Below are 17,229 nucleotides of genomic sequence, written 5' to 3' on the forward strand. Positions count from 1 at the left end.
GATTGTTTAACAAATTCTCTTTGTCAACTCCTTGGGAAATACATGGAGAACAGTATAGAGAATGTTCACACTGATGTTAGGCTGAAAAGGGTTAAGTAAGCACAAGTTATTGCACAGACACTATATTGATACATCATTTATATCATTACACATGTACTGATATCTCTTTTCACACTGTTAGTAATTTGAGATTCATTTCATGTTATCACTTTCATAATAAATTGACATCATTCATCTTTATTACACATAGAAACAAAGTAACAAGTTTAGTTCCAAGTAGTTCTTTACAGCAAATTTGATTTGACAAATAATTTAGTGAATGATTGTTCCAATTTTAGCAAGATCATTTGCCAACACTATTCTGTGTGGGGTAAGGGTACCCTAAACCAGCCCTTCAGAAGCAAGGAGGGCTGTCTTTTTGTTTGGCCATCCTAGGTTACCCATCTTAGTGCAAACAAGGTCTTAACCACCCTTCTGTTGAACAAATAACCCAACCCCTAATCACCCTTCTGTTGAGCAATAATAGATTTGCTAAAGTATATTTCTGAAAGGTTGCTCTAACTTCACATTTTATCATTGATGTCATTTTTTTGCCGCCCTGTGAAAGTGTTCATTGCCACATCTGCTCCAAGGAAGGTCAACAGCAGGTCTGTAGCTCTCTCTGGTAGGATACTAGAGGACAGAACAAGGGAAGAACATTGTCACAATGGGTTTATTGAAGGTTTCTAGTTCAAGGTATCGGGGTGTTTACCTATGATAATGGTTTTAAACTAGTATGAAAATTGCGCTGTATCTATTCAAATGTGAAACAATATTAGTGTCACTTTGTAGGTAATTATGAGTTGTGTCAGGGTCAGGGTCACCAACTTTTATCATGTAGTGAATGTTGTTGAAACCTTTGGAAAGGTTAAAATCACCTCAGGCCATCATTTAAAGTTATGCAGACATCAAAAAAGATGTGTCATCTCTTTGCAAAAAGCAATTTTGTATGAAAATTCTCTCCAGGTTTCCTACAGATTTCAAATGCAAAAAATTAATAGGATTGTTTTTGGTGTAACCAAATTTACATAAAAATTGGGTCAGTTTGACTGGAGTTAGTGAGGCAATTTGTCTTGTTAGCAAGAGCTGCATGTGATGACATTTGGAAGTCAAGACATATGGCAATCTTACTACAATACCTAATAAGCCCAAGCCATTGTTGAGCTCATGAACTAAACTGAAAAACTTACTGTTGTAGGGCTGTTGATAAATAAGCACCTCGAGGCATAGTGAGGTGAATTTGGTTCTTTTCAATAGCATCAATGACCTTGGATGCGGCATATTGTGGAGTAAGAGTACCAAAGCCTACCAAGTTAGGAAACCTAAAAAACCAAGAATAATTTCCAATGTAATAAATTGGGTGCAGTTGTGGTATCATCTGACAAATAAGTTTTTGTGCGAAGTACACAGAAGCCACCTTTCATCACATATTTTGTAAACTTACATGTATCTTGTAAATTATTATGTCTTATTTGTTCCCCTTTTCCTCCTCACAGCTGCATCACTCCTTTCACAGCACAAGCACTACCACCTTTCCCTTCTACCAACTCTGCTTCATCAAGCATATCAACCATGACTTTGAACTCATCTTACCTACTTACCTACCTCCTTTCTACCTAAGGACTTGACAAATCTAATGTAGGGGTTAGGTGGTGGTGGGAGGGGAGGGGATGCCGGGGGAAGACAGAGTTTGAGGTGCAGCCCTCTCTGATTGCTTCCCTCAAGGTGTAATTACAACTAAGCAGGAGGATACTTTTCTTCCTATGCATATGAACTTCTCATATAGCGACATAAGAAACTTCACCAACCTGAACCTAACTCCATCAAACATTCCAGTGGTTATAAGTGAAGGACATACTGTTGTCAGTTGAATACTATTCTTTTTCTGGCTTAACAATTCTTGACGTAATGCCTCCATCAGACCAACAGCTGCAAACTTGGATGAACAGTAGTCAACAGCACCAGCAAGACCAGTATAACCAGCAATAGATGCTATGCTTACTATGTGGCCTCGGTTTTGTTGAAACATGCTTGGAAGGAACTCCTTAATAGTCTAAATGAGGGAGAAAAGAACTTTAACAAAAGGAAATTTTAAAAACATGACACAGCAGTTCACAAAATACTATAATAATAATAATAATTGCAATATTTCTATTTCTCGAATAAACAAAAATCTTACACATGTGTTGTTTTCAATGTATGAATAAGTTACATAGATCCAGTGAAGATGGGATAAGAGTCCATGTAAATAACAGTGAGATCTTCCTGTTTATGTTTGAAATGCTTTGAAGTAAGGATCCAAATCAAGAGCAAAATAAATCTTAATGTACATCAAGTCTGTGAATCAAATATGGAGGTAGGTCAGGTAGGTCAGGTAGGTGCTCTCACCACTGCACCATCCCACCTCCTCCTAACCCTTTACACCCTAACATCAGTATGCATATTCTCCAAACTGTTCTCTATACATTTCCAAAGGTGCTGACAAGGAGAAATTGTTTAACAATCAAGAGCTTCTTTAGTTGGTGATCAATTCCCTTATTGTTGCAGCGGTGGATCCAGGGGGGGGGCATGAGGGGGCCTGTACCCCCCCCCCCCTTTTAGGTGGACCAAAAATTAATATTAGTGCTGAACTGAGTTTTTTAAAATCAAAACTCTCACTATAAGAAAGATTCTAAAAAATGTTATCAGACAACTTTAGACAACTTTCAAGATGTAACCAGCATCAGTTGTGGCCCAAATCTTTGTTATAAACGACAAATAGGTGGCTGAGCCGTGGGTGCGGTGAGTTGGAGGCCGCTAATAACAAACTCTGCATTTTCATGCCCCCAGACCCCCCTAGAAAGCTTGTGCCTATGGTGCTTGTGGTGCCACCCCCCCCAAGGAAATCCCAGATCTGCCCCTGTCTTGTGACCTTATTGTGTGATTTGGGGGTGCTAATTATTGTAGGAAGAAATTAAATGCTAATCACTCTTCCAGTTCAAAGGGTTAACCCTTTCACTTTAAACAGCTAAATATCAATTCTAAGTCTCTGCAATGTCTGTCTGACATTTCTTTCAATTTCTTAATTTTAAGCTGTGAGAATTTGGTGGCAAAAGAACAAATATCTCTCAGTAACTGACCTTTTTCTTACTTCTCATCACTTTTCTGCTTAACAATAGAGTGGCATTGTTAGGAGAAGTTCTGTCTTGGTCACCTCTAGCAGGAATGAATGGGTAAATAAGAAGTAGAGTCTGTTGCCTCTAAATTTAAGGTTTCATGAAATAACACAAGTGCCCTTGGAGCAGTTAATTAAGTACTGACTACTGCCTGCACAACTAACCTACCTAATTTGAAGCCATAGACAAAAAAGAACTCACCCAGAAATGTGATAAGATGTTTACATCGATAGTGGCTGAGATTTCTTCATCACAACAATCCATGAACTTCTTTCCTGTTATGATACCAGCGTTATTAATGAGAAGGGAAACTTCACCCACTTCCTCCTTCACTTTCTCTGCTGTCTTGGAAATTTCCTTCCTATCTCGCAGGTTACATTTGTAAGAGTGCACCACACCATCAGCTGCTTCTATTTCCTTGGCAACAACCTCAAGTCCATCACCATTGACATCCCATATCACCAATTCACAACCTGGAAAAAAAAAAAAAAATTAATGATTTTCCTCACCATGACATGCTGTTGATCATGGTTCAGTTTTATTCTTAGCTTAGTAATTTTAGATTCATTTGTTCTTGTATATTTCACAGAGACATCTATTCTTGTATGTCAACTCTCCTGCATTATAAAGGAGTATTTCCTACATTTACATGGCACATCTCATGGTCTCCCCTAAAGTTGGCTAAATCTCTTGCACGAAAGTACATTTGGATACTAAATTTTCTCTACTAAGTTAAGAAAATTTTATCTTTATTGGCTGTTCTTTTCAAGTAAAATAGTGTTGCATGTCAGGAATTGTTTACACTAGTCTTGTAGAAAGTGAGAGTACATTGCAACAAATTCTAGGTTAAAGGGAGGGACTACTACAGAGCTGTCAATCAAAAAATTTGAAAGGGGTAGGGACAACATCATTCAATGTCCCAGATCTCTAGATTCCAGATTTCAATAAAAGAACAAAGGGAAATAAATTTTCAACAAGAAAAAGAACAGCATTAAACTACATCATATATTAAATTGAAGCTGATAAACTCACTACCATGACTGACCAAAGAGAAATTTCTCCTTACTATAAATGTAAATTTTCAATCAGAAAGGTGATGAGAAGAAATACATTGAATAAAGGATATTTTTTTGATCAAAAACTAAATTCTCAAAGGTAAAATTATACAAAACGTACAGCAGACAGTGCAGAGAATTGAGATTCAGATAGTCTGATGAAGTCATATATTTACATGGATCTCTTTTTTGAAATCTCATGAGAACCAATAGTAGATTACAACTCTCTCCCAGTTACTTTCAAACAAGCATAATAAAGATTTCATTACCAATGTTTAAATTATCCCCATGGCTATAGAATTCTTTATTATTTTGTAATTGATAATAGTGGTTAAAAAATTGAGGCATAAGTAGTGGAAAGGTGGTAAGCAGTAAGTAAGCTTTTATATGGGCACAAGTGGCCCATGGGGCCGGTGCTTAACTCCGGTTTTCTTAGCATGATGTGGCTAGGAGTATTGCTACTCCCCCCTGGATGGGATGCTAGTCCATTGCAGGGTTACCCCTAGCACATTGACTGGTACTCATTTGTACACCTGTGTGAAGAGAAGCACTGTGAGAGTAAAGTGTCTTGCCTAAGAACACAACATGACCCCAGCCAGGGCTCGAACCCAGACCACCCGATCTGGAGTCGACCGCACAAACCATGAGGCCACCGTGTGTAGCGTTGCAGTTGTGTCTTCCGTTGTAGTTATGTCCTCACACCTAATAACCAATAGAATGCGGTTTTATTTCTTCCAATCAAAGTGCGTTGTGAACGTGTCTTCTGCGTGTCACTTCCCAACTAGGGGAGGGATGCAATGCAAAATTGTGAGACTATCGTTAAGTTTTCCGCGCTCGAAGGTTGAGAATTTTATGGGCTATTCTTGTTTCATGGGCTTATCCTTGATGCCTTTTGGGACACTTCGGATTGTTGAAAGATTAATATTCTTGTTGCGTTTTTAAGCGCGAAGTATCAGTGAAATTTTCTTCGATACGTTGGAAAGGTTAGGAAGACGAGAATTTGACGTAGCTTCCCTTATTGGTTTGGAGTGTGCTGGTGATCGAAGTTGTGCTTTTTTGTCGGAACTACTAAAGGAAGGTAAGGTTTCGGTTGCATTTTATGTTAGTATTTTGTTAAATTCAAATATTACAACCATTCTTCAAAGATCACGTTCAAGTTTTGGGCTTAATACTGTAGATTTCATGTGACAGCATGGCGAAGCGTGCGAGTAACTACTAACTTGGATTCATTGAATCCTTCAGTGTCGAGGGCTGATTTTTATATTTTGCGTGGGACATGTAAAACTAGATGTTACATAATTGAAAAACAGGGCAGATCTCGGTGTTTCAATGCCCAAAAATGTGTGATTTTCTCCATCTCATTGTGCCTACAATGATGGCTATTATGGATACAGTGGAAGACATGTATTCATTGTAAATGTATGGGACTACGCAAAAATTCAACCTCTGGTATGGTTGATGTCAAATATCACATATCCTGGGAGGTTAACTCACAAACTGCTAACTCGTATGATGAAGATCTGGTCTCTTTCATAAAGGATAGGGTGCTGTCTCCCAATGCTCTCCAACAAGTAACAGTTGGGTTACAATATATTAAATCACTCTCTTTGCTCACCCAGAAGGGACAGAATTGCAGCAAAATTACTCTTCACTTAATAATTAGTGCTTTGCTATTTAAATCAGTGGCTGACATATGCCACTTTCTTTATTTTGATCAATTTAGAGTAAAGTCCCCTGTACCAAATTATAAGGAATATGATAACAATATGTATGTTATATGTTACCACATTATCCATACTTTTTCAGCTATGTTTCACAAACATTAAAATGAAATAAACACTAATTCATGCAGAAATGAATACTTAATTCAATACAGACTATTGCCTACTATTAGCAATTATTGCTCCTACATGTGTTAGCAAGAACTTGGTCTTGTTGGCATTCATTGTGAGCATTTGGCGATCTGTATATTAGTGGAGAAACTCTCTGCAACTATCTTTGCTAAGAAAATACCAATCCTTTCACCCTTACTAAATATCATTCATACAGGCATGGATGAGAACCAGCAGCAAAGCAAAGAAAACAAAAGTGCTGATGAGGTGGTAAGCTCTATTCTAAACATTTTCTTGGCGAATTATGCACTAGTTATAAAAAGGTATATGTTGTGCTTAATTTTTGTCCTTGGTATAAACATCATTTTCCTTTGGTTTTGTTAATGATATGAATGAAAAATGTATTTTGTGTAAAGAAAGATAAAATTTAGCTCCTAGCCTAAGTTATGATGAGATGATGTGTCACTATCAATTTGGCCTCTATTAAAAGTAAAAGAATTAAACTAAGGATAAAACTAAACCACAGCATACCTATACTAAACCCTCAGCCTATTTGTATCAATATTACTATTTTTTCTGGTGTTCACCCAATAGATTCAATCCACTCACAGACAAATATGGCACCTGTGCATTTTACTATTACTCTTAGGCTAAGGCACTCGTAGAAAGCAATATTTCACAAAACAACAACATTATGTATGCAAGGTTTAAATTTTCAGACCTTTACTGCTTGTTTTTATGATTGGTTCCAGTATTTTCTTGCACAAAGAGTTCTGGTTGAATGTACCAGTCACCATGTTTTTTGGTATGGTGGTTTACAGTAATTGTTGTATGAAGTAACCTTCACCAATATTAATTTTGTGAACTTGTCACTGACAAAGAGCTAGTTCATGATTAGACATTGATCGTTTCATTAATTGCCATGCTCTACATTTATCATTGAAGTACTGATTAACTCCTTTGCCATCAGTAATTGCATTAAAGATACTGTGTTAGAAATCACAGCACTGTACCCCAAAATCTAATGTCGTCCTCAGCACAATCTCATTTTTTGAGCAAGGCAAAAGTAAAAATCAAACAAGACCACACAGACATCATCACAGAGACAACATTGCTATGTATAATGTTTATATAGTTAGTTACATAAAAGGTACTCTATTCATTAATTCAGTGTCAATACTCACCCTCGTAGCAGCTATAATTTTTAGCCAACTTGGGAAATAGTGGCCTAAAATGGACCCTTTTGGACATCTGAACTTTTAAATTTCCAGGGGAAGGTTCCCCAGACTTTGCCATCCAAGTGGGAATAAATGGCTGTCACACTGTCATTTTGGTCCCTCCCAGCTGCTCAAACGTTGTCCCTCCTTTCCACAATCTTACCAAAGCCCCCATATGTGTAGTAATAAAAACATTGAAGTGAAGTGTGCTATCTCAGCAAGAGGTGATAATCATGCACACTTTTAAGTGAGTCATCATAGCAGATGTTTGGTGAGGTATTGCATTCTGTGCTCAAAATCTAGTTCATGTAGACCTGGGAAAAAAGAATGGGGTGTAGCAGCCATTCATGTTGTTTAATTGCTCTAAGCTCTAATTCGATACTACTGTTCATTTGGCTATCTTTCTTGCCAATACTGTTTCGTTATTTGAGTTTTCTTGAAGACACTTCCCATTGAGAAGAAGCATTATATGTGTTTACAAATTAGAAGTAAAGAAAAGTGAAAAAAAAATAGGAGAGTGACAGGATGGTATCAAAGACAGTGGTACAATTTCTTTTGCAGGGGGGTCATTTTTTTATTTTTGAATCAGAGTTTTAGCCTAAGTATGTCTAAGTTTCTACACTTGTTGTTTAGTCTTGTGACTTCTTGCTTTAAGAAGTGAGGTAAAATTGTTTGAATTTGTTTTTTTCATTACAGCCACTTGAGTCTGTAAATGGAAAGAAAACACTGAAAAATGACGGTAGGGAATACATTGCTTGCACTATAAAGTATTGAAAGTAATTTGCAACTCTCCATATTTGTTATTTGTAATTGACATGCTTTGCACAGGTGTTGTGGGGTTAGTGGAGAAGTTAACTGTATTTCAAAAATTAAATCACTTTAAATTGCAGTGAAAGCTATTACTTTTATAGTTATAAAAGTATCAAAGGTAACTTCTCTGAGAACCTTCTCCAGTGTCTGTGATATAGAAGTGTCCACTAAATATAGGTTCATTTATTAAGAAATGTGGGAAGAATAGTATGCAACTGAAAATACAAGTAAGGACTGGAAAAGAATATTTATTCCTTGCTAATAATCTCAGAACAGCTGTGTGGAGCTGGAAATTAACAGTGCTGGAATACAACAGTAAATCCTGCTGATAAACTGAGAACAGCTGTGTGGGGCTGGAAATTAACAGTGCTGGAATACAATAGTTAACTCCTGCTGAGAAACTGAGAACAGCTGAGAGGGGCTGGAAAATAACAGTGCTGGAATACAACAGTTATCCACGACTGAAATTCAGAAACAGGAAACTTTTAAATACTTTTGTGCAACAATATACTGAGCATGCAGTAATATCTTCCATTGCCTCAATTCCAGTTACTTGTAGAAAGGTCATCTCTGAACCATTAAATAGGATCTGTTTTACCGGTTATGGAAGAAAAAATCTTAACCCTTTAACCCCTAAAAGTGACCAGCTTCTAATTTCTCCTTACAATATCTCCCCTGAATCAAACATTGAGTTCATGAGAATAAAGGAAATGACCAACAATTTATAAATCTCTTGATTTTTATAAAAACTCTCTTTGTCAGGGCTTCAGGAAATGTATAGAGAACAGTATGGAGAATATGCATAATGATGTTAGGGTGTAAAGGGTTAATCAATAAATGTATGTTAAAGGTAGCAATCTTCTATAACTATTACTTATTCACAAATACTATATTTTATTTAGCAGATTGTAGCTTCAATGGATGCCAGAAATATTTTTATGAAAAACTGGCAGATGCAGTTTTGTATTGTACTCCAGGATATACATCTTTCCCAAAAGATGGTATTTCTTCAGAGAAGAATGAAAACTTAAATGCTTTCTTTAATCAGTATAAAAGACGATTTTTTGAACGACGTAGCCTGAAAAGACCAGTCTACACACTAAAACTTGACCAAGAAGGTAAGATTGTCCGTGACAAAAATGGCATCCTTGTTGTTTTGGTCAACAGTTATGTTCAAGGAGAGCTTAAGACTACAAAGCAACTTCTCTACAGAGAGGCTGTAGATGGTGTATTAAGCAGTTTACACTACATTAAAGGTGTCCTTGGAGAGGATACTTGCCTCCCTGGAGGGGTGAATGCCTTGAGTAGGCTATTCAATCAAAAATATGTATTTAAGGGTATTTTCAACCTTATTAGGGCCTTCTTGGCTCGATGCTCAACATGTCAGGTCAACAACCCCTTGCCAATGCGAGTGCTTCCCCCTCCTGTCCCCATTAGATCTTTTCGCCCCCATTCCAGACTACAGTGTGACCTTATTGACATGGCCCCAAAGAAGCACCGTAGTTTTATGCAGAATAATTGTTGGAGCTACCGTTACATTCTAACAGTCAAGTGCTGTTTCTCGAAGTTTTGTTGGCTGTTCCCGTTAAAAACAAAGTCTGCAGAAGAAGTGTATGCCGTTCTGAAGGCCTTGTTCATCAAGGAAGGGTCACCTACTGTAATTCAGTCAGATAATGGTGGTGAATTCATTGGAGAGGTAGTGCAAAAACTTTGCAAAGAATTTGAAGTTTGCATGGTTCATGGTAGGCCACACCACCCACAGTCTCAAGGCCAGATAGAAAATCTCAACAAGCAAGTCAAAAGGTTACTTGCAAGGTTTTTACAACAGTTGCCTAGAGATCTTCAGGCCAATGTCTGGCCTTTACTACTCTCTGCTATTGCAGACCTTTTGAATTGCAAGTGGCACAGCACAATTAATGATGTGCCTTTTCGAATATATAAGAACCGTGAGCCTTCCTGCTTGGTGGACTACATCATCCCAGATGATAGTATGTGGACAGAAAGTATTGAAGATGGTTGCCTTGAGGATTATGAATTTTCATCAGAAGATTTCATTGAACTTGAGAGACATGGGGAAAGCACTTCCATGGATAAATCTAAATTAGAAGAGATAACAGAGGCCATCCTGCAAATTTCTTCTGAGACCATATTATTGTCCTCATTGGGTGTTTCAGCTAAGCAGCTGTCAGCAGCTGTTAAGAAGATAGTGCAAGGAAATTCACATTCTCCACCTTCTCACAGTCACAACAACATCCCACTTCAATCAGTGGATTCAGAGGCAGAATTCCAGGTAGAGAGCATCACCAAATACCTCTTCAACTTGAGTGAAGAATACAAATCTAAGATGGTGGATGTGCTTGAAGCAACAGAACACACCATTCAAAAGAATCACAAACGGGCTCTTAAGAGGGCTAAAGAGCGGGAATTTAAGGTGGGAGACAAAGTTCTCTTCCAAAATCCACGTTCAGAAGGATTGCATTTTTCAAAGCCAGATCCCTTTCAGCCCTTGAATGTTCTGGGGGTCATCAAAGAGGTGCGTCCTGGAGGAATGTTCAAGGTGGAGATAGAATGTGGAGAGCAACTGGTAGTTAAATCCATTTTTGGTGGCCAGATGGTTTTGTTCAAGGAAAAGCAGTGTGAACTTCCCCTTTGTGAAACACCCCCCAAGTTATCTTTGCTGAATATGCACAATTTCATTTCAGAGTTTGGCCTAACTGTGCGTAAGGAGATGTATAATCGAAGTCTAAGGTTGAGGAAAGTGGCTCACCATAGAAGTATTGATGATTTATTGAAGAGTTATTGTCAGGTTCTGGATTATGGACTCCTTGCCATGGTATCGTCGTTTTCTGACAGAGAGGAAGATGAAGCTGTGTTTCACCAGAAGTTTGTAACTGGCCTTCAAACTTTACAGGCTTTGGGTTTTCAGTACTTTCTCTATGGTACAATCTTTTGGGAGAGAGACAGAAAGCAAAACCTGGGAAAGTCAATTCTAAGTCATCTCACCAGTTACGAGGAGCACTCTGACTGCTTGTCGTGCGTTGGAGAGCAAAAAGAAACTCCATGCTTTCATCCCTGCTGCCAGAATCTTGTGCTTCAGATGGCTGTTAACTGTGGGCTCTTCTGTGTAACAATAGATGGTTGCATTGTACCATCTGATGATAGTATAATGAAAACATCTCAGACAGCTCCAAAGGAAACCCCTCTGTTAAGTAGCCATACAACTGAGGCTAGTACTTCATGCCATGATAAAGACAGTATCAAAAGACCTAGCACCCAAGTCGGTGTTGATGAGCCAGTGTTCAATAAGGATGATCTGCTTGACCATACAAATGATGTAAATGTTGATGTTGGATCCAACAGATGCAGTACACCCCAAGGAAGTCTGAAAACCCATGAAGTCACCCTTGGTGAGCCATCCACATCATTGCTGTTCATGCCAGGAAGCAATCAAGGAATGCTATGGAAGCCAGCTGAGTTGAAGGACAAGTGTCAGCAACATCTAGAGAACATTGATCCTTATTGCAGTGAACTGGCCAAGTTTGTAATGCCCTTGAAGGGCTTTCTTGCAGCCATAAATCCTTCTCAAGATAATGCCACAGAAAGAAGTAACTTGAGGTACTTTTTAAAGATTATTGACAAGCATGCAAATAAAGATGTACAGAGCCAAGTGCGCCTAAGTAGCAACAATGGCAGTCAGGAGTGTATGCAAGTTCAAGGGTACAGCTCATTCTGTGGACTTTGTGCAATGAACAATGCAATAGGTTGTTCCAGGAAAGGACCTACTATGTTCAATTTGTTTGACCTAGATTTGGCAGCAGACATCATTTGGTTAAAACAGGTTTGTGAAGTTGGCTGTGGATTTTCTGTACCTTTAGAGCCTATGCGGGGTCTTGATGGTGACTACAGTATTTTAGCAATGGAGGAGGCAGCAATTAGGAAGAACTGTACATTTCAAAGACTAGATTTACCCTTGAGGGCACTTGTGGATGGTGCTGCAATTAATTCCCTTGACACCAGCAGTCTCCAGGAATTTTATTCCCTTCTTCTGGGATTGTTCCAGGCAGATGAGAGACCATCACTCATTGTGAGGACAAAGGAATATCACTTTGTTACTCTGCTCTTTAAAGCAGATGCAATTGTACTTCTTGATAGTCGCAGGACATCTGCTCTTCCACTGTCCCTTAAAGATGGCCTAGGTTACATTCAGAGAGAAGCATATCAGAACCCAGATTTTGCTGCTGTAAACCTTCAAGGGCCTGGAACTTATGGCAATCCTGTGAGAGTGAATGACTTGCCAGAAGTTAAGCTGCACACAAATTTTCATTGCACACTGGATGAGGTGTGGGATTTAAGCAGTACTATAAGTGATGATACCATCATTGCCACACTCCATGGACAAGTCAAAGCAAAAGATGTTCGTACCCTCAAGCCAGGTAACCAAATAAATGATGTTGTGATCAACTACATTGGTCCATTCTTAATGAGTCAGAAAAAGGATGTGTATGTGGCAAGCACCTTTTGGCTAAATCACAGCAGCCAAGAGCTGGGTGTTAAGGAAATGCTTAGGTGTGATTTTCACAAGTATGAAAAGTTTGTATTTCCTGTTCATTGCCCTGGTCACTGGTGGTGTGTCTTAATAGACAGGCCAATGAAGTTGTATGGGGAATTTGACTCCCTTTGTAAAGATCGAAGGAGTGATTATGTTTTTCAGGTCTTGTGCAGGGAATTCAAAACTGCAAATATTGATATTTCTTCATTTCGAAGGTTAAGTCAGGAGGAAAGAGAAAAGTTGCCTTCTCAAGGACAGAATGTTTTTGACTGTGGTGTCTTTGTGTTGGGTTTTATCAGTGCATTTGTCAACAACTTGGAAATGAATTTCAGCTTAAGGGATATGCCATTCCTGCGGAATTCATTTGCGAAAATTATCATGAATGGGCAACCAGTATGTGACATTAAAAATTGTCCCAGTACCCAAGAAAGTTGTCATCCAGCTTGTGAAGAAGGTGGCCATGGAAGTGTCCTTGGGCTAGTTGGTTGCTCTACCATTGAAACTATGAGATGTAGGGGTCAAGAGAATATTTGCAGTGACAAAGAATCTGGAGTAAGTGGTACAGGACTTATACATTGTGCTGGTGAAAACAGCAGTGCAAGAATAGGTGAAGATGGAATTAAGAAATGCAGAACAGGAGTGAGTCCATTTAGTCCTGACAAAACCATGGAAGAGGTTTCTGTTGGTTTTGGTGTTGCTTTTCCTGGTAAGTATGAATTAGGGGATTTTGAGAAGGATTATGAAGATATGGAAGATGATCCATTTGTTGTCCCCCCTCCTCTTCTGCCATTAGACATTCAACTACGGGACAAAGACACAGAGTTGTCAAATGAAAACAATATTCAAGGTAATTAATATGTTGACCATTTTCACTCTTTGTCTCTTTGTTTTTGTAATATGAATTTTTTGCTATATTGTTCCATAATTATTCATCTCTATAAACCTTGTTTTTTTGTTATATGCTAAAGAAAGCATTGTTGTGCCTTTTTACAGCCAGTGAACCAGATGATGAAGATTTGGTCTTGTATGAGCTCCTCAAGCCTCCTTATGATGCTTCTCACGAGGTATGCAGAATTTGTGAGTGATCTGTGGTTTTCTTCTGCTTGGGTTTTCTCTTACATTATTATTATTATTATTATTATTATTATTATTATTATTATTATCATCATCATCATCGTCATTATCATTATTATTTTTTTTACTGCTGTTGTTGTTGTTGTTGTTGTATACTATGCAGAGATGTTCTTGTAACATGCCCAGTAGTTTAGGGGAATATCATTATTATTATTACTATTATTATAATCATTTTATATTATGCAGAGATGTTCTTGTTAACATGTCAAGTAGTTTAGGGGAATATCATTATTGTTCTTATTATTAAATTATTATTATTATTATTATTATTTTAGTACTATTACTTTTGTGTTTTGTTTCCCTTTGATGACTAGTTTTGGATGTTTTTTATTGCCTTGTGTCTGCAATGAATTTTAAGTTAAATTATTATAAATACATCTAATGATTAATAGTCCTTTAATTGCTAAATTTGTTTGTTGGGTTAACATAATGATGCGGTTGTTTTCATTGTCCCTTGAGTTAATTTATAGCATATCATCATTAACATACTGATACTTGGTAAGTGGTACTTACCCGATGAAATTAAGCCAAATGTGCATTTTAGTACGAATTTGGTGAAGACAGTCTTTCACAAGCCAAGTGTCATTAGATTTTCTTTCCTAATGGAGACTGATTTTCTTCACAGCTTCCAACCCTACAGATGCTCTATTCTAAAGAAGAAAGGAAGGTATTCCAAGGCCTTAACCCCATCACTGAGCAATATCTTTTCAAACTAAGGAAGGAGAAAGGGATAAATGTTCCAAGAGGGTGTTACCATGCAGTGATGACAACAGAAGAAATGGTAGATTTTGATTACTGGAGGCAGGTAAGGAAGGGGAAGTCGAGACAAAGATTTTTCCATTACAGGTGGGATAGAGCCTTCGAAGTTTGGACCAAGGAGAACACAGAAGAGTTGATAGATGTGGCAAGTATCTTAGAGCGAGTTGATAGTGATGGATGGGTCTTATTGAACATCACAGAACAGTATCACTATGAAATGTGGAGAGACTGGAAATGGAGGCAACTTGAGGAGAAAGACCTTTTGTAATTTTAAATAAAATCAATAAGGCAAGCTATTTGGCACAGTGTAATACTAATAATTAACCCTTTAGCTACCATGTGTGACCAAGACAGAATTTCTCTTTACACTATCAATACAATATCAAGCAGACAAGTGATGAGAATGAAGAAAATTATTGATAAGGGGATTATTAGTTGATCCAATACCAAATTCTCAAAACTAACATCACAAGAACTATATGGCAGACAGTAAGGAGAAATACTAATGAGATCTTGGGAGTTTAAGGGTTAAACACTTAATGGGTCATGTGTTCATTCTAACAGTTTCAATTGGGTTTTGAAGCATGCTTAATTCAAGTCATATCCAAAATTCCCTTGCTCCACATTGTGAATTGTACTTAGACATGGCCAGAGAACATCAACAGAGAATGTGACCTCTTAAGCATGTTCGCATCAGACCTATGAATTTGTCCACAAAACTTCCTTTGGAATTGTTGAGTTCCAGAGTTTCACATCTAGTGCATTTCCAGAGCAGTAGAATTTAAAAAAATTGACACAAACATTTAAATTGCAAAGAATTTATTTAAAACCTTTATGTTTACAGCAACCCACATAAAAAGAAATCTTACCAACAATTATGAATGAATTAGTGAATAAAATAGCCTTGACTCCTCAATCTGGTGTCAACTGCTTTATTTTATTCAAAAGTATATAAGGGTAAATTGGAGAGTTACTTAATGTGATCTGTGAAATAATATTGAATAATTAGAGCCAAACAGTTGCAAGTAAGTAGGAAGGTAGAATGGATTTATGGTATATTAGTGCACTATGGTCCACTTTAAATTTCACAAATTCCAAAAAAACTATTTCACCTGAAGTTATTTGCTTGAATTATTTGTAGTGAAGATGTTTATTTCCATAGAAGTGTTGCATGTTCAAGTACAACTGGAGCAGTTTTTTTTTTTAACTATCCATTTGTGTTCGTTAAATGAGCAATTTCAGCTTGAATTTTTAGTTAGATTAATTATGGATTGCACATGTTGTGTGCACAAGTGTTTATTTGTTGCAAACACTTACAGTGTATCCTATTTATCAAGAGAATTTTGTCAACAAAGGACATCAGCAGGAAAAAGGTAACCAAAATTTGTATGAAACATTAAAAAAGGAACAACTAGCGTGATTTTACTTAACCCATGAAACAGTATGTAAACAAACCTGTATGACACCAGCGGCATGTTTGATTGTTGGATCACCCCCATGTTGTGTGTGGAAAACATGACATAAGCCAAAAATTTTTGTAACGCATAGTAGTCTATGATCAATTTCATTGGTTGGAGAAAATCACTCTATGTTCATCTACAATATCTTGTCGAGAAATAAATTATGACAGAGCTTTGCCTTAGCATGAGCATGAATGATATTGCTCAATTGTCTTCTTTAGTGAGGCATGTAATTGATGAGGAGAAAGTAATACCTGTTTATATTGTCATCTGTTAAAAATTTGATTAAATCTGAATTACTTAGGGTTGGTTTTCTTTATTTCCTCATATAGGCATCTTGCTTTTGGGCAGATGTCTCTCTGGAATGAAATTTATTTTTTCCATTTTCATCTTAATTGGAAAGGCCAAAAAATACAACAACAAAAACCACATCAAGTCTAATATTAAGGCGACAAAGTCTCTGTGAACCAGTTTAATTGCAGTATTACTCAGAGTGCTTTTCAATTGAGTACTGTGAAACCAAAACCAAAGTAACTGCAATGGCCACTCAGAAAAAGGGAAATATCACATGGAACCAATCAGGACTCAAAGTAAATACATGCAAATGGCCTGAAGTGCAGAAAAATGCGAGGAACAAAGTTATGATTGATTTTGGGTTTGCATCTGATTGGTTGAGAGGGTGGCGCAAGATTTCTGGGCCAATCACAGAGCATACTTGGGCAAAACCATCACAATCTTGGATTACTTTTGACACTCAATTGAAAATTGCTCTATCCAAAGCGGTTCCTTGCTTTTCTTTTGAGGCATATATTATGTCTCTCAAAGGGGACAGTGGGTTTAATTCACATTTGAAATCCAAATTCAAAGAATTTTTAGCACACTTAAACAAACGTGGGTGACACTGCCATAGGTTCAATTTTTCTAGGTTCAAAAAATTTTTAAAGTAGTCTTTTGAGTTTCGTTCAAGATTGCAATTGAAAATAGAGAGAACCCTCAAATTCTCACACACTGGTAGAACTTCCAGTGCAGAATCAACATTTTCTTGATTGAGGGTATGTACATTTCCTCCAATTTCTAGAACCCTAAGAACATAGGAAAAAATGTATGAATAAATTATTAACTTGCATTGAGATTATTGTCAAGTGATTACAACCCCCTGAAAGTAAATAGAGAAGATCTACGTTTTCTCGTGTTTGTGTCGTTCGTTTCGCTAAGACAG

General features: G+C 37.4%; 2 protein-coding genes across 4 annotated transcripts; one reads left to right on the forward strand and one right to left on the reverse strand.

Annotated features, from left to right (window-relative positions):
- Positions 1–106: 106 nt before the first annotated feature.
- Positions 107–4,894, reverse strand: LOC131793809 (epidermal retinol dehydrogenase 2-like). The gene is made up of 5 exons (XM_066172438.1): positions 4,750–4,894; positions 3,396–3,667; positions 1,848–2,092; positions 1,230–1,361; positions 107–672 (listed from the first exon to the last, which is right to left on the reverse strand). Exons 1-5 carry the CDS (start codon positions 4,892–4,894, stop codon positions 564–566), a joined length of 903 nt encoding a protein of 300 aa, XP_066028535.1. The 3' UTR covers positions 107–563.
- Positions 4,895–4,911: 17 nt separating this feature from the next.
- Positions 4,912–16,313, forward strand: LOC136276904 (uncharacterized). Of its 3 annotated transcripts, none has more exons than XM_066172018.1 (5): positions 4,912–5,327; positions 6,299–6,351; positions 7,995–13,504; positions 13,651–13,721; positions 14,417–16,313. In XM_066172018.1, exons 3-5 carry the CDS (start codon positions 8,914–8,916, stop codon positions 14,816–14,818), a joined length of 5,064 nt encoding a protein of 1,687 aa, XP_066028115.1. In that variant the 5' UTR covers positions 4,912–5,327; positions 6,299–6,351; positions 7,995–8,913; the 3' UTR covers positions 14,819–16,313. The 3 variants fall into 3 exon arrangements, 2 of the variants coding, with proteins under 2 accessions (XP_066028115.1, XP_066028116.1); XM_066172019.1 differs by having other exon boundaries at positions 6,299–6,348; XR_010718714.1 differs by having other exon boundaries at positions 7,995–13,721; positions 14,417–14,494.
- Positions 16,314–17,229: the final 916 nt, after the last annotated feature.

This window comes from Pocillopora verrucosa, chromosome 9 (genome assembly GCF_036669915.1).
Source record: "Pocillopora verrucosa isolate sample1 chromosome 9, ASM3666991v2, whole genome shotgun sequence".
Classification (NCBI taxonomy): domain Eukaryota; kingdom Metazoa; phylum Cnidaria; class Anthozoa; order Scleractinia; family Pocilloporidae; genus Pocillopora; species Pocillopora verrucosa.

What these genes read in the sequence shown, in the direction of transcription:
- LOC136276904 (XM_066172018.1), top strand. Translation starts at nt 8,914, where the DNA reads ATGATGTTAGGGTGTAAAGGGTTAATCAATAAATGTATGTTAAAGGTA. An exon ending in AAATGAAAACAATATTCAAG is followed by an intron (nt 13,505 to 13,650) that starts GTAATTAATATG and finishes GCCTTTTTACAG; the next exon opens with CCAGTGAACCAGATGATGAA. An exon ending in CTTATGATGCTTCTCACGAG is followed by an intron (nt 13,722 to 14,416) that starts GTATGCAGAATT and finishes TTTTCTTCACAG; the next exon opens with CTTCCAACCCTACAGATGCT.
- LOC131793809 (XM_066172438.1), bottom strand. Translation starts at nt 4,894, where the DNA reads ATGGTTTGTGCGGTCGACTCCAGATCGGGTGGTCTGGGTTCGAGCCCT. An exon ending in ACATCTTATCACATTTCTGG is followed by an intron (nt 2,093 to 3,395) that starts GTGAGTTCTTTT and finishes TCCCTCATTTAG; the next exon opens with ACTATTAAGGAGTTCCTTCC. An exon ending in TTATCAACAGCCCTACAACA is followed by an intron (nt 673 to 1,229) that starts GTAAGTTTTTCA and finishes TCTGTCCTCTAG; the next exon opens with TATCCTACCAGAGAGAGCTA.